The sequence below is a fragment of the Astatotilapia calliptera genome, chromosome 10 (assembly GCF_900246225.1).
Source record: "Astatotilapia calliptera chromosome 10, fAstCal1.2, whole genome shotgun sequence".
NCBI classification, from domain to species: domain Eukaryota; kingdom Metazoa; phylum Chordata; class Actinopteri; order Cichliformes; family Cichlidae; genus Astatotilapia; species Astatotilapia calliptera.
The window spans coordinates 463,576-480,481 of NC_039311.1; the positions used below are offsets into that span (position 1 = coordinate 463,576).

The 16,906-nt window shown below is 43.2% G+C and overlaps 1 protein-coding gene across 2 annotated transcripts in view; it reads left to right on the plus strand.

The window, feature by feature from the left end:
* Window positions 1-16,906, plus strand: part of hlcs (holocarboxylase synthetase (biotin-(proprionyl-CoA-carboxylase (ATP-hydrolysing)) ligase)) — a 49,236-nt gene that overhangs the window by 4,842 nt on the left and 27,488 nt on the right. For both annotated transcript variants that reach the window (XM_026181405.1, XM_026181404.1), the window contains exons 3-6: window positions 1,433-1,595; window positions 3,105-4,084; window positions 4,959-5,138; window positions 12,018-12,298. In XM_026181405.1, the coding sequence (XP_026037190.1) occupies window positions 1,433-1,595; window positions 3,105-4,084; window positions 4,959-5,138; window positions 12,018-12,298 (1,604 nt within the window). The remainder of the gene's footprint in view (window positions 1-1,432; window positions 1,596-3,104; window positions 4,085-4,958; window positions 5,139-12,017; window positions 12,299-16,906) is intronic.

Genomic DNA, 16,906 nt, shown 5'->3' on the forward strand with positions numbered 1-16,906 from the left:
AGTTGATGGGAAGATGGATGGAGCCAAATACAGGGCAATCTTGGAAGAAAACCTCTTGGAGTCTGCAAAAGACTTGAGACTGGGGCGGAGGTTCAGCTTCCAGCAGGACAACGACCCTAAACATAAAGCCAGGAAACAATGGGATGGTTTAAAACAAAACACATCCATGTGTTAGACTGGCCCAGTCAAAGTCCAGATCTAAATCCAATCCAGAATCTGTGGCAAGATCTGAAAACTGCTGTTCACAAACGCTGTGCATCTAATCTGACTGAGCTGGAGCTGTTTCAAAGAAGAATGGGCAAAGATTTCAGTCTGTAGATGTGCACAGCTGGTAGAGACAGACCCTAAAAGACTGGCGGCTGGAACTGCAGCAAAAGGTGGTTCTACAAAGTATCGACTCAGGGGGCTGAATAATTACACACACCCCACTTTGCAGTTATTTATTTGTAAAAATGTTTGGAATCATGTATGATTTTCGTTCCACTTCTCACGTGTGCACCACTTTGTGTTGGTCTTTCATGTGGAATTCCAATAAAATTGATTCATGTTTGTGGCTGTAATGTGACAAAATGTGGGAAAGTTCAAGGGGGCCGAATACTTTTGCAACCACTGTACTTCACTTTGTCACATTCAGAAAGTTCCCTTAATCGTAGCTGAGGGCTTAAGCTTATGTGAATGCTGATTTTTGTCAGTGACGTGGTTCTAAAGTGATAATAATTTTCTTTTAAATGGCTTTGGCTGGTTGTCACTTTTGTCCTAATGAGCTGATGCTTGTTCCAACAGAAAGAAAAACGGCTGAATGTACAGTTGGCTGTGCTTTAATACAGAACTATGAAGAGAAGGGAGCATCGGCCATACGTAACGTTAGCCACATTAGCTACCCACCATGCTAATGGGACAATCCCATTGTTGTAATGTTGCCGTCACAAATCAGAGTACTTCACCAGGTCTTTGTACTTAAGTGTGTTTTCTAACACAAGCGTCTGTAGCTAGCATGCAGCTGGCAGGTGCTGACGTGACATCAGTGTAAATGAGGCCGTTGTTTCCTTGTTGGAGCCTTTGTGCCTCTTTAAAACACTACACTGAATGAACCGGCACAAAATGCAGAATGTGGATAATAATGGTTTTGGTGGTTATGATGGTTTTCATATTTAGTATTTTAGCAATGTTAAATGTAGCACACAGAAAAATATGCATTTAACAAATATGGGATAAGGTACATGTTCTTCTGGTTTGTGCTGATGGAGCCATTGATGCTGTTCGGATGATGCTGTGGTTGTTATTAGGTTAGCTTTTATGAAGTGAGGTGAAAATAGACACGTGACCATCATTACAGGCTTATAGTTTCTGTACTAATCCCTCCTTACACCAGGTGATGATGTAGTAGGCGGGGCATGCTGAACTCTAACACGTGTCACTGTGTGTTGTGCAGGTGCTGAAGTTGTCCGACTGCTGTCTCCCTGTGGCGTGTTGCCCTGGCCAGCCGTTCAGGGCAGTCGCTCGAGCCAGCGTGGAGAGCTACAGCCAGCTCGGGATAGCTTTCATAGAAGATCGCCTCCAGCTGGACAATGGACTTACGCCCTCAAAGATAGTCCGTATGTGGTCTTCAAGTAGATTTTCTACGATGTTTTTGTTACATGGTATCACACCTCACAGTTCCTTACTCATGTCTCGTTTGCATCGAGTATTATGTTGATCAGCGTGATTAATAAAGCCCAAAGAAAACAGCAATTTCATGTGCCAACACCTTCATCTTGTCACCGTAGAGAAAGCGATGAGGATCGTACTGAAATTCTGTTGGTCGGGTTTTGCTCCACCCCTCTACCAAACGCCCTAATATACTTCCCCGAGGTTGTGTTCATGTAGTACTGCAGTGATGACGTTCAGAAGGAGAATAAACTTTCTTATTGTTAGTTTACGTTTCCAAGATAAAAAGGTAGAAGCGTGTTCTCACCCTGTAGTGTCTGAAGTAGCTCTTTAAACTCAGCCTTGCATCCAGCAGCAGCAGGAAAGTGCTTTCACTCACAAAACCTCATATACAACGTTGAGCTTACAGGTATAGAGCCGCACAGTTTAAACTTAAACTGTCTCATGACCCATTGAAGAGTTACAGACATTTTTTGACTGTTTTCAGGAGCTCAGGTTTAAATAATGTCACAAACATATTTTCTGTCGTCTGTGAGGAAGTTGTGACCTGTACCTGCCCAACATGTGGAACTCTACAGCCACCGAGCTTCTTACCCCATCATGATATGAGCTGTAGCTTCAGAGGTAGAGCAGGTCATATACTAATTGGAAGGTTGCTGGTTCGATCCCTGGTTGTCAAACATGCCTGCATGCCAAATATCCTTCGGATAGTTGCCAGGTTGCTCTCTGATGCTTCTATCGAAGAATGAATGTGTGTGATTGTTACATAGAAAGATAAGATAATTCTTTGTCATTGCACAGTCATCCATAGTACGATAGTGAAATGAAATCGGAAAATTGTCCCACGTACGAACAACACAAAACGACACAACACAGAAACTTATGTAATAAAAATAAGAAGAATAAGCGTATGTGTATTGCACATTGCTATTAATGCTTGTGTGTGTGTGTGTATTTATTTATTCATTTATTTATTCAGTGCTTCTTTTCCCTGCTGTATTTGTGTATAGGGTTAAGCTTTTATACCAGGGATGTCCAACTGCAGGCCTCGAGGGCCGGTGTCCTGCAGGTTTTAGATCTCACCCTGGGTCATCACACCTGAACCACATGATTAGTTCATTACCAGGCCTCTGGAGAACTTGAAGCCATTTAAATCAGCTGTGTTGGATCAAGGACACATCTAAAACCTGCAGGACACTGGCCCTCGAGGCCTGGACTTCCCCACCCCTGCTTTATACCTCTGTGGTGTAGCACAGCTGAATGAAAGGTTTCAGCGGCTCTGAGCTGTTTGTTCTCCGAAGCTGCTGGATACCAGAACTGTACCAAAGAGCTTACATTGTTACTGTTTTACTGTTCAGTAGTTTAGTGGTTGACAGAAACAGTTGTTTGAAGTTTGAATACAAAGATAGATCAGTAGATGGTTCTGATGTTTTTGTGGTGTGGTTGTATTTCCACAGCTGTCCTCCTGCAAGAATCCACTCTGAGTGCACTGCTGGACCAGCAGTGTCCACAGAGCCCACGGGCACAGTCGTCACTGCTTCCCTGTAGCACTGGAGAGCCCATAGCTCGCCACCATCATCTGCAGTGCCGTAAAGGCAGCTTCCTTCTCATCCCAGAGGTAAAGAGGAGGTTAGAGGACCGGCGAGGGTCAGAGCCACTCCGCAGCTCCCAGGATTTGGAATCTCTCGGTGACTTGGAGGAACACTCCCTGGGGAATCATCACCACATGGAGGGCCACGGACACCACCTGCATCTGTCCAGCTGCCATGAATGTCTGGAACTGGAGAACAGTACTATACTCTCTGTCAAATATGCCTCCGCTGAGAATATTCCAGACCTACCGGATGATAACTCTGTTGGAAACAAGTGTCTCGATGAACTTGAAAATGATTCCCGAGGGTTTTTTGGTCAAAGCGGTGGCAAACTCCCAAATGTTCTCGTCTACACGGGGGGCTGTCAGGAACGTTTTCAGACAGTTCGCCAGCTTTTATCAGAATGTATAAACACGGAAAGTAACATCATCTATCCGCTCCAGCCAGAGCAGGCACTGAATGATCCCTGGCTGGAAAACACAAGACTCCTGGTACTGGCAGAAGAGGAAACCCTAAGTCCCCAGCTTCAGACCCGCTTTCTCACCTACCTGAGCCAGGGGGGCAAAGTCCTCGGGCTAGCCTCTTCTCTGTGCCCTGCAGGACTCTACCTGGAAGTCAGGCAGAGCCAGTGCATGCAGGTCAACAAGCTGAATTTCACCAAGGAAGACAGCACAGAGCTGAATCTGAGTATATTGGCGAGTGGGAAAGTCTACATCAGGGATCCTCGGGGGGGAGGAGAAGTTGAACTGTGGGGGGAGCTGAAAGGGGATGTCCCCCATAAGAAGGATATGGTTATTGTACGACTGACCCACGGAGGGGACAGTGGAGAAGCTGTCCTTTGTCAGGTAAACCCATGTAAAGCATGCTATTCATTGTCCCCGAGGACAATGAATAGCATGCTTTTATTGAGGCCTGCAGTAGTGCTAACACATGTGGGACAGTGAACCTGCATGCTGTTGTATTTCTGTAGTGTCAGATCAAAGCAACAGTTGCCTCACACATAAAGCCCATGTGATGTTAGAGAGAAAAGCCCAACATTCAGGCGATCCCACGTCCAAGGACTTGGCGGCAGTTGGAAAATCTCTTAACGGGAAGAAAGAGGTTCAGATGTGTGAGGTCTCAGTGACTGACATGAGTGTGAGTGGCTCAGTGGGTACTCCCCACCACAGGAGTGCAGCAGCCTGGATTCAACTCTGATGTTTGCTCTTTCTCCTGATTTTCCATCTTCAGTGCTGCACTGTCCAATAGAGGCAAAAATGCCTTCAGGTGAAGGATAATTGCATCATGGGATGTTTCCAGCAGTCTGAGCCTATAGCAGCAGATCTAAGAGAAGATCAGCTGATCTAGCAGTCTCCCTATAGCACACGATTCCTTTATTAATGGTGTAGCTAGCAGTAAATTAACTGCCACAGCAGCCTGAAACTTCTATAATCCAGGAACTGTTCTGTCCTCGTTTTGCAGTCGGGTCTAGAAATATTATCATAATTATTATTATCATTATTTATGCATTCTGAATGAATCCGGGTGCTGACAGTGGGTATGTGGTACTGCTAACTGTTGGGCTAGTAAATGAAGCCCGAAGTCATATGATGTCTAGATTACAAGCAGATTTATTAGGTGCAAATATTTGCAGTATAAAATAAATAATACTCATTTTTGCTGCCACATCAATGTTTCCTGCATCTTCTGATGTTTTTACTTAAACATGTATATCTGCAGGTCCACTTTGAAACTGCTCCCAACTCTCAGAATTTGCCATTGGATGCTTTTGATGAACTGAAGGTCAACAATGCCTCGCGGTATGAAGTCTTGACAGAAATCCTCACCTCTCTAGGCCTCAAATGTGAACCAAGTCAGACTCCAAGTCCAAGTGCGGTACACCTGCTCGCTACCTCTCAGGTAAGATACTCAGCGTTCTTGTGTTCAAGACTAAGAACAGCTTCATGTCCTATTGGCTCATCTCTCCATGTGAAATAGGTTCAGTGAGTGCCTCCCACCTGAAGTACAGTAGCTTTGCTTCATTAAATGTGCTATATTTTAAATATGAAGTACTATAGTTACTGTAAGTTACAGGGTTAGGATAAAGTTACTCTCTTCTTTTTCTGGCATTTTGAGACCTCATAACTTGTTGAGTAAAGGAGCTAGCCCAGATAATTTTGGGGACTGAGCCTTTGTTGAAAACTGCAACAGAATCAAGTTACATCACGTTTTCTATCACTTTGATTAAATTGTATTAATGCTCATTCTAATTAATCATAGTTTTTTAATAACATGGTAAAGGTGTCCTTTGTTACGTCCGTAGCGCAACATAAAGCTCAAACACGGGTGTCCCCGCCCCGGCCCCCAAAGCCACAAACCCAGTAGCCAATTCAAAGTTAAGGTGAGCTTTATTGCTCCACCAGCTTAAACTCCGGGGTGAACCATGGCCAGAATAACCAACAAAACGAGCTGTTCCAAAGAAGTGCTACCTAAACCCTGTGTGAAAACTGAACCAAACCCTAACTCTAAAAGTTAATAAACCAGACACATGCACGTTCAGTTAACGGTGTATCTGAGGCACCCACGTTGATGTAGTTCCTGCATTATACTAGTGTAGATCCAGGATCAACACTGCAACTGACCTACCACACTGCAAAACTATGACATCATAACAATGTGGGGAAAAAAGGCAAATAAGATGCCTTTGTTTAATCTGAACTCGTGTTAGGGAGCAATAGTAGAAGGTAACTCTTATCTGGTAGACTTCTGTGGAGGGACGGTGCTGCCAGCAGGGCGGGATTGCCAGAACATTTTAAATCTACCAAGATTGTCCATTACATGTTTGACACAGCGTTTATTCCGTTTGGCAATATTACAGCAGCAACAAGCTAACACGGATCATCTATGATCACATTTAGATGTTGAGAATGAAGATACCCATCTAACTTCATGAATAGTTGTTTTCCTGGCCTTGTAGAAGAGGGCTAGGTCACACAATGACACACTGTTCACAACCCAAGGATGGAAACAGAGTTTGAAAGCACCGAAGGCTCCAAACTTGTTTGTGCTGAATAATTAGAAAATGTCTTTGACGCAGAAGGAACCTCGTCTAACAGATGAAGCTGATTGGTGCTGTCGTCTGCTGCAGCTTCTTTCAACCACTCACCATCCAACATGGTGACATGACCTTTGAAAGTTCACCTAAGATGCTCCTTTTAAGGTTTGAATATGGAATTGTGGGCACATGTAGGGTGCACAGCTGAACTCTGCGTCTATTGTTAAGTGCCATCAGGTCCTTAAATGGTGACAGCTGTGTCCACATCCTTGAGATGGTGTTGGATTCCACCTGTGCTTGTCTCTAATTCTAGGCCATACGTGTCAAATTGTTCAGTGCTGCCCAAAGTAAGGAGCTTCAAGTATCCTGTGGTTCTGGAGTCTTCGTAGGAAGATGGAGCGTGCCATGGATTGGTGCAGACTCTGCAGTTATGGCACATTTGCCAGACTGTAAATGGACTGGTTCTTGTATATCACATTTCTACTCTTTATATAGAAATGTGTCTCAGTGTTTAGCCTGTATCCAATGGCTTAATCCCTCAGAGTGCGGGTGAGATGTCGGTAAGTCAGCTGACTGTAACTGAATCATTGACAGCACTGTTACAAGGGTGTAACTTGGTTTACTGCAGTAATCTGAACTGTCCATCAAAGTGACCAATCACATTAGGAGCCTGCTCCCTTTAGGCTCCGCCCTCCAAACTCTCAAAAACCAGTTAGATCCAGTGCAGGATTCAGGTTGGAGAGCGCAGCGTTACCACAGAGTGCTAATCTGCTACAGCCCTGATAAAGCAATCAGTGTTGTGTGAATGATGGCTAACTCACAGCTGCTGAGATATTTACTCAAAAGTAATTTCATTTTTTATATAAATATAATACGTTAGTTCATTTAATTTGATTGGTGTCTTGGCTCATAGTGAGGAGGACACCTTGGCTCCTCATCCAGGCCAAAAAAAAAGGTGACACATCTGAATTACAGATCCTCAGTTCACAGTTAACCTGCAGGTTTCCTCTGCTCTTTATTGACTTCGGTGAACTTTCCCATTGTTCTGAGTGCTGTCAGACACTGTCACTGTGTGCTGTACAGACATCCTGGAAAAACTGGAAATATTCATGCATTGTCTGTGTGTGTGTGTGTGTGTGTGTGTGTGTGTGTGTGTGTGTGTGTGTGTGTGTGTGTGTGTGTGTGTGTGTGTGAGTGAGAGAACAATTTGGCGCTGGGAGTTTTTATTTATTTTTAACCCCTAGGGGGCGTTGAAGGCCCACATTGCTCAGTAGCAGGAGCCCTTCTTCACAGCAGCTCTATGACTGAGTGTCACATTTTAAAAGAAATTGGCTGTAGCCAATACAGACGCTGCAGGGAGGCAGAGCAGGTCACCTACCGATCGGAAGGTCGGTGGTTCGATCCCTGGCTCCTCCAGTCTACATGTCAAGTATCCTTGGGCAAGATGCTAACCCCGAGTTGCTCTCCTATGCATCGGTCTGTGAATGTGTGTGAGTGTCGTCAGAAAGCACTCGGATTACAGAAAGTGCTTGTGAGAATGGGTGTGATTGGGTGAATGTGGCATGTTGTATAGCTTTGAGAACTCCGGGAGAGTAGAAAAAGTGCTCTATAAGAATCAGTCCATGTATTTGGTGTGCAGTACACCATTCATTTTGTCTTAAATGGGCAAAGTCATCTTCCCTCTCTTACCCATATCTCATACATTATCAACTACTCACATTAAACCACTGGTATGATAAAAATAAAGGTAATTTATTTCATTGTTTCTTTATTTAAAAATGCTGCCAAGCTAACATTCATACTATTGGTTTGCATCACATCGATGCTGTGGTCACTGCAGTAGCACTACCTTTGATTAAAAGCTGCTCCTGCAGCCACTTTGAGCGTGGTGATGAGCTGGGTTTGAACACTCAAGTTTGTTTTTTTTATTTTTATATATATATATATATATATATATATATATATATATATATATATATTTATTTATTTATTTATTAGGGGTGCAACGATACACAAAAGTCTCGGTTCGGTTCGATACTTTGGTGTCACGGTTTGATATTTTTTCGATACAAAAAAATGTTCATGCCTTTTTAATTTGTCATTTATTAAAATTATAAATATATATTTTACCTCAAAAGTACAGTTTTTAAATTTAATGTTGCTGAAACAACAAAGTAATAAAATATATATATATCTCAGGGCTCGCAAAATTTCAAAATCCCTGGTAGCCCTTCGGGCAGGGACTCTTCAGTTTACTGCAGACTGAGCAATAATGCATTTCTTGCATTTCTCATGGGTTCTAATGGGGGCCTTTCTTAAAATGACTGGTCCCAGTAACAAAGGCGCTTGTCGACTCAGAAATCGAGGGAAAACCAACAACACACCCGGCAGAACATTATGTTATTTACACGGTTGCACATAAGTGGTCCGCATGTGCGCATTCGCTGTCAAAATAAAAGACGCGCACCAGATAAGAAGTTGCAGCGCGCGTTTGCATCCATATAAAAGGCTGTTTTTGTCCGCTAGAGTGGGATTTTCACGGCACATTCTGCAGCACATCTCTGTGCGTTCATCATTTGTTTGAAGCCAGCTCACCTCCTGCAACCACTTTTCCGAGAATACATGCTTCTTTTGTGGTTCGGACTCCTGACATTTCTTTGGAGGTGGAGGAACATCACAGTAATTGCTTAAAGGAGCTTCTTCGACATCTTTAAGAGTTCTAAACAAACGTCTGTCCTCCTCCTGAAAATCTTATGTACGCAAACAGGCGTTGCAACTTCTTATCTTGTGCGTGTTTTTTATTTTGACAGCGAATGCGCACCTGCGGACCACTTATGTGCAGCCCTGGTTATTTAGCTCGTCATATCGCAGCCACAGAAATTCTTTTGTCCATGAAACCACATGATTTGTCATAACTTCTCCGTTTTGTGGTAAGCTTTTCTTTGGCTGTCACTTCTTCACCCTGACCTGTCTTATTTGGCTCAGCAGAACTAAAATATATATCCTGCTGCTTTTACACAGGCACTCACATAAGCTCAGCGATTCTCTGCGATCAACCTCTCACATGTTTAAGCTGCGGGAGATTTCACTTGTCATGTTTGCATAGTAAGCTAACGATTGATAAGACGATGTCAGAGGAATTGGTGCAAATTATCATCACTCACAGATCAGTGCTGTCGCTCTCTATACACAGTTCACGCGATTGCAAAGTGAAAGCAAAAAAACAAGCGCAAATTCAAACGCGACTTCAATATGTCACATATTGACAGTGGATCACCGATGCCAATGACATAATTACCCAGCTACATTTCTGAAAGAATGCAAAAGCATTGACATATATTTTTCCTACAATAGCCCGACGGGCAGGGCAGAGATAGATTTTGGTAGCCCGACTGGAAAAATCGCTAGCCCCAGGACGTCGGGCTAGCGATTTTGCGAGCCCTGTATCTGATTGAGGAATCACTCATCTTTGGAAAAGACAGTTTATTACAGAGAAATGTCTCTTTCCAAAATAAAAGCTATACTATCCGCTTCTTCTGGGCTATATTCTCAGCAGCATAAGGAGAATCACGTGCTAACGGCTGTCTAAATGACTCGGGTAAAGTTTGTAGCATGCATGCTTGTTGTTTTTGTCTTTGCACTAGGATGATGTCGGTGTAAATGTGCAGTCATATTCGTTGTGTTCACACTAGTGCTTTCAGGTTAATCTGAAATGACATTAACGCCACAACACGGCGAATCTCCGTTAACGAGCTACCCCTGATCGCCCCGTGCGTGGGGCTGGACGGCCAACACGTTAACGAGCTAACTGCGCTAACACACTAGTTCCCACCCATGTAATTGAGCATTGCGTGGCACATCCAACATACTGTTTTACCTTAGTCCATGACGCGCTTACCTTCAGAATCAGAATCAGAATCAGAATGGGTTTATTGCCAGATGTTGAGGTTTACAACATTAGGAAATTGCTGCAGTGCTTCAGTGCAAACAATAAGAATTAAAGTGCTATGTAGAAAGAAAGATATGTGCATGAGATATACATGAGATATATACATGAGAATAAGAATTATGAGTGCTACGTAGAAAGATATATACATGAGTGCAGGTGGTGATCAGTGCCAGACATGAAATGATGCAGTGACACAGCGTAGGGTCATGTGTTAGTGGCGGGGACAGTCATGTGGTTATTGTTCATGTGTCCAACAGCAGAGGGGAAGAAACTGTTCTTGTGGCGAGAGGTTCTGGTGCGAATGGACCGGAGCCTCCTGCCTGAGGGGAGCAGGTCAAACAGACTGTGTCCAGGGTGAGAAGGGTCAGCTGAGATCCGGGCTGCAGGGTCATACGTCACATGAAGACCAAAATAATTCCAAACGCCAGATCTGAATGAGGGTGGGGGAGGTCCAGTTTGCCATGTTGCAAGGAGAGCTTAGCTTCTGTCTCGCTAGCTTGCCCTGCGCTCAGTGAATCTGCGTTCGACTACTCTGCCTAGGCTGCACTGTCGAGCGCAGATCCACTGAGCACTCAACACAGACAGCATCATCAGAAGGAAAGTTGATAAAATAAATTAAAAATGTTGTATTGTTCGATACATATGCGTACTGAACCAAAAGCACTGTATCGAACGGTTCAATATCGATACGAGTATCGTTGCACCCCTAATAAATTAGGCCAGAGCAAATAAATATCGTCTTAAACTTTAGTTAAATCCAGTTTCTGTATTGGTAACAGAGTCCATTCATCCTTAGTCTTGTATAAAGCTGTTCTGTTTATTTTATTGGTTTTTACCGTTGGTATTAAAATCCTGTAGCCTGTCTGCCAGAATATTCATGTCTGTGTACACTGAAATTTTTATACAAAATAATTAGAATCTTTGTAAAAAAATAATATTTCTGAAAACATCAGTAAAGAATAAATGAATACGTGTTTTATAGCCAACCAGTTAAGACATTTATGCCCTGTTATATTTGTCCTGAAGCATTCATGTGGCTCTGTTCTGTACCATCTGCAGTTTCTGACCTGATCACACTCCTGGATGATATCAAGACGAGATTATATTTATTTATGAAGCACAGCAAATATCACCTCAAGGCACTTTATATTGTAGATTAAAAACCCTGCAGTAATAAAGAGAAAAGCCCAACCATCAGACCGAACCCCTGTGGGCAGGCACTTGGCAACAGTGGGAAGGAAAAACTCCCTTTTAACAGGAAGGAACCTCCAGCAGAACTAGTCTCAGCCATCATTCTCCGGCTCTGCAGGTGGTGGTTGAAGCTTTCCTTGCAGGCAGCGCAGGGGAAGACGACCTTAGTGATAGATGTAGCGATACTGAATGAGTGCAACGTCAGGACGAAGGGAAGAAAAGCGGGCTGAGAGAAGACCTCGAGAAGATGTGGAGGGTGAAGGTAACAGTGGTCCCCGTGGTAACAGTGACTTGAAACTAGGCGAGCGGCGGTGTCTCGTTCACTAGTGGCATATAGCTTGATGTCATCCATGTAGAGGGAGGTGGTTGCTGATCTCACTGAGGGGGTTGGGCCTGCGCAGGACAGCAGTGTGGACAGAGCATCTCCTTAGTAGAGCTGCACTTGATGGTGACTTGTGCCCTTAAACACACTTCTCAACTTAAAACAGACCGGAATTATTAAGATATACCACTGTGGTTGTGCATAAGTCCTAAAGCAATTTAAACTACTGACAGTCTGTAAAATAAAACCAAACTGATGTCCTCTCTTCTGTATTCAACACAGGAGGCCAAGGCCAGATTCCTGAAATGGCTCCAGGCGCATGCAGAACACAACGGTGTCCTTACGTTGTCCAAGGCCTCCCTCGTCATGATGTCTGGTTCAGACCTTCAGGATGCTCTTTTGCTGCCTGAAGGCTCTGTGGCCCTGGTCACTAATTCTGCAGAGTCGCAGAGCTGGGCCCACTTTAGTATGGAGACCTACAGCAAGAACCTGAAGACCAAGCTGCTGGGTCACACTGTGCTGTTTGCCGAAATTGTCACTTCTACCATGGATCTATTAGAGGGGTAACGCGTGTTTCTAAGAATCTGTTTAATGTTTGAAATGTGGACTTGGGCCAGCAGGAGTTTATTCTAACAATGAAATATCCAAGTAGCTCTGAGATGAGACTACGGCAGTATGGGCTGTAGCTTTACAGCCGGGGTGTCGAACTCCAGGCCTCGAGGGCCGGTGTCCTGCAGGTTTTAGATCTCACCCTGGGTCAGCACACTAGAATCAAATTATTAGTTCATTACCAGGCCTCTGGAGAACTTGAGGAGGTCATTTAGGCATTTAAATCAGGTGTGTTGGATCAAGGACACGTCTAAAACCTGCAGGACACCGGCCCTCGAGGCCTGGAGTTCGAGACCCCTGCTTTACACCATATCATTCACTGCATTTGGCTTGAAATGGGCGAAATAACATAATCTTATTTAGAATGCTCGAGACCTAAAAGTACAAACTATGGAGTTGCATTATGTGTAAAGTCTTCTCCGGCACATCCTAGAGATGCCTCTTGATGGAGGTAACGTCCAGCCAGTCCATGTGTTATAATGCGTCATGTTCCCTGACCTGTCCTTTCACAGGATGAGCCTGATATAATATATGCCTACAGTATGGGTCAGTATTTACACGTTGTAGCCCATAACACTGCCATACAGGTCAGCTGTCCAAGATCTTGTTCTTTACCCTGTTATGTCCATCAGTGTGGAACAGGCTAAATCTAGACTCATCACACCACATGAGTTGTTGCCACGGCCCCAGGGTCCAGTCTTTATGCGTCCCAGCAAACTGAAATTTGTTTCCAATAAGTCTTACTGATAGTTTTTGTGCGGCAGTACAACAGTTGGGTGTTTGTCCCTTGAGTTCTCGGCACATAGCTTTGAGTCCTGTGTCCAGGTGTTTCCAGGTATTATTGCATTGGACATTTCTTAACTCGTATTTAGTAGAGTCGGTTTCTTTCTTTGCTTGATGCAGGCCAGTAATTTGACCCATCTGAAACAGCTCGACATTTTTCCACTAACAGGTTTTCCATGAAAACATGTTGGGTTGTTTAAGGAATGAGAAGTTGCTCATTTCCTGATTTTGGATGAATCCAAACAAAACATACTACAATAATTAGTAGTTCTTATTAATTTCCTTGGTCCAGATGGTGACTTGTTTTGGGGCTGGGCAGTGTTGGGCATGATAATGTAAATGAAGTGCTAGTTGGAGCACCTTCATTCATTAAATGTTAATAAATAGGCAAATGAAGCAGAAAAAGATTATCACAGCAGTTGCTGTAAATTCATATACAAGCTCGTATGTGGAAAGTGAGATCAGGTCTTTACATGGAAATTCAAACATGGTTTGAAAATCTTTTCTTGTTACTGAGCCAAACACATCAATCCCAGAGAAATCCATGGTTAGGGTTGTCTTTTTTTGGCTAAATTGGTAAATGGATTTCAGGGTATGTTGATGCACAAATTTGCATATTTAAGAGAGAAAATGGATATTTCTTCCAACCTTGCTTAGAATTCTTGATGGCAAACCCAAATTTTCAAGAGCAAGTAGTCATAGAAAGTACAGAACCTTTAGATTACATTTTAAATCACAAAAATAATGACAATATCTTCTGGTCCCTAGCAGGTCTTGAAATGTATGTCAATATTTATCAGATGAACACCAACACATCACACATGTCATTATTTCTATTCATTGTCTTTTTGTTCATGCTTGGGGCTGTAGTCTGTCCCAGCTGTCAGTGTTTATCTGACACTAATTTTGTCAAAATGTAGAAGCAATGTGTGAAAACCTAATAACGTCCTATTACATGTCCAAGCCTAATAGGCATTAAGAGGGTAAGTAGCAGCCAGAAATCAGATGCGCTAATTGCTAATCAAATGCATTAATTGATCATCATCAGTGTGAGCACTGCTATAAAAGCAGGAGTTTTGGCAGTTTGCTGGTCTCGAGTGAGGTGTGTTAACACAAGGAGGAAAAAGGCCAGCAATGATCTTAAAAAGTAACTCTCTTCTGCGAAGCGATAGAAGGCCATTTGCAAACAATCTGCGGTACAAAACACTATTTACAATTAGAAGACATTCAATACAGCTGCCAGTCTTTAGAGGAGACAACCCGATGTCACCCTAGTCTCAGACCATGAAACACTCAGAGAACATCTCAGACTCTACAGGTATCAGGTAGCATATTAAAGTTTATTATAGTACCATTAGAGAAAGATTTAACAAGTTGGGCTTGTTTGGAAGGGTTGAAATCCTCTTCTCTGTAAAAAGAACCACACCACAGCTTAGGCTCACGAAGTTGCACCTGAACGAACGACCATACTTCTGTACCAGTGTCCTTTGGATGGACGAGACCAAATATGAGATGTTTGAGCGTAATGCACAGTAGCACGTTTGGTGGAAACCAAACAGCGTACCGGCACCAACACCAATGGTGCCAGTGGTAGAGCGATGATGGTTTGACCTTGTTTTGCAGCCAGAGGGCCTGGGCAGTCATGTGAAAGACTGAAGTCGTACAGAAAAGGATTACTTCAAGTTATTTCTGCTTCACGTGGTTCATGCATGTGTTCTGCATTTGGCTGAACTTTTGTTAAGTCAAAAAGGATTTAAATCTAACGTCAGATGTAAAACACACAGTTTTACATCTGAGGTTAGATTTAAATAATTTAAGCATATGCATGAAAGCTTAGAATTAAGACAGAGTGTACTTCCTTTAAACTCTGACTGCATGTTTTTTCTGTCATGATGGTTTGCACAGAATACACCCATGCAGCTAACATTAAAACCACCAGCTAGTTTTGTGTGTAGCTCAGTTTGGATGTTGCCTGCAGACATGGGCACTGAAGCTTTGCTGGTGTGCTGTGGGGTATGCCAGATTGTGGATCAGATGTACCTGCACATCCTGTGCATGCTCAGTCAAACTGAAGTCTGGGGACTTTGGAGGTCAAGATAACACCTTGGGCTCATTGGTTTCTGCAGCACACATGTGGGGGGGGGGGGGGGGGGTTGACATGGCAATGAGGTGTGTGTTGTTTTTGGACCAAAGATTAGGTGAGTGGTACTATCATAGTAATATCAGCATGATTACCAGGACCCAACATGCTGTTTTTTGGAGTTGCCAGTGCTTCCAGTGTTGTGGCTTATAGTTTAAGTCAAAGCTTTTCACTCGCTCTCTTGTGACCTGACTGAGATTAGGAATCAATCCCTGGCTAACAACACTGCACTAACTGTGCTGACATTTAATATCAGCTGTTAGTTATACACTAAAAATACATCTTACAGTGCAGACACAGCTTTAACAAGGCCCAGACCGCCAACCTTGCACATGCATATATGCATGTCATGCATGCATGCAATACATGTTGAATAAGCAAAGGGATAATGGAGGACAGACCACTGGATGTCAGTCTCTCCATGATGTTCACTCACTAGTTGGTCAAAGTGCCTCTTTATGAACATTTGACAGCAAACAACGGAGAGAGAAAAAAGATAAGACAAAGTTTTCAAATGCATGTAGTGTTTCGTACTGGAACTGGGCTGGAACTAATTTAATGCCCAAGTGACCTCACTGGAGCAAAGGCAAGTTGCACCTAATAGACTTCTTTGTCTGCATCCACACATGTGACTGAAAGTGGCTGTTGAGCGGGTCGATGAGGCAGCAGGTGGGAGCAATTAAAACTGTCATAAAGTTTGAAAAATGGATCGTAGAGCAGCGCTGAGCTGATTGGAACAGACAGTGTTGTCATTAAGCTTATGCAGAAACTAAAGCGGGGTGAATAAGTAGGCCATACAACCCCAAACGTGTTGCTGCAGTTTGATTTCACTGCTAATGTTTGAGTTTCCAGATGTTTCTCTGGAGTGGCCTTGATTAATGTTATTATTAAGGAATGCCTGTTCTATTTCTCCGAGCATTCGTGTTTTTTAAGTAGTCGTGATCCTTATTATTTCAAGAGAAAACCACTTTTTGAGGGGGGAGAACTGACAGTTTTAAACAGTTGTAGAGAAACATGGGTAAACTGGTCTGGAGCCTCCATGGATCAGGCTTTCTCCAGTTCAACACAAACTGGTGGGGACTTTGTTTTCCTCAAGCTCTTCAACTTTCAGTTACTTTAAAATAGATTTCAATTAGAAAGCAGTCTCTGCTTTTTCAGTGGCACATCAGCCGTTTCATTTTGTCTGTTGCATCTGTTCATCTGGTGATAATTTTGCTTTGCCATCAGATGACGTATCCTTTAACTCCCTTTACTGAACCTTAGAGGTTCAGCATTGTCTTCATCTGTTGGCTCATTGGTCCCAAGGTGCTCTGTGTTCAGTAGTGATGTGCGGATCAATCCTGAAATATCGATTTCTCCGATACCAGTCATTTATGTTCTAGAAACGATTCTCACATTAAAATATCGATATTTTAGTAATTTAGGGTAAATTTGTAGTTTATCATTAACAGGAACACAGTGGAAATAACCTATATCATTCGGATCGTCTACAATTGGAAGGAACTACTTCCTCTTCCGCCTTTCATAGTCATGTGCGAAATATGGCTGTATAAATGTGGCAGCCCCTTGGCGTGCGCACTCACAACAATGGCTGAGCGTAACTGGAGTCATGTGCGGACGTGTTTTACATCCACAAACA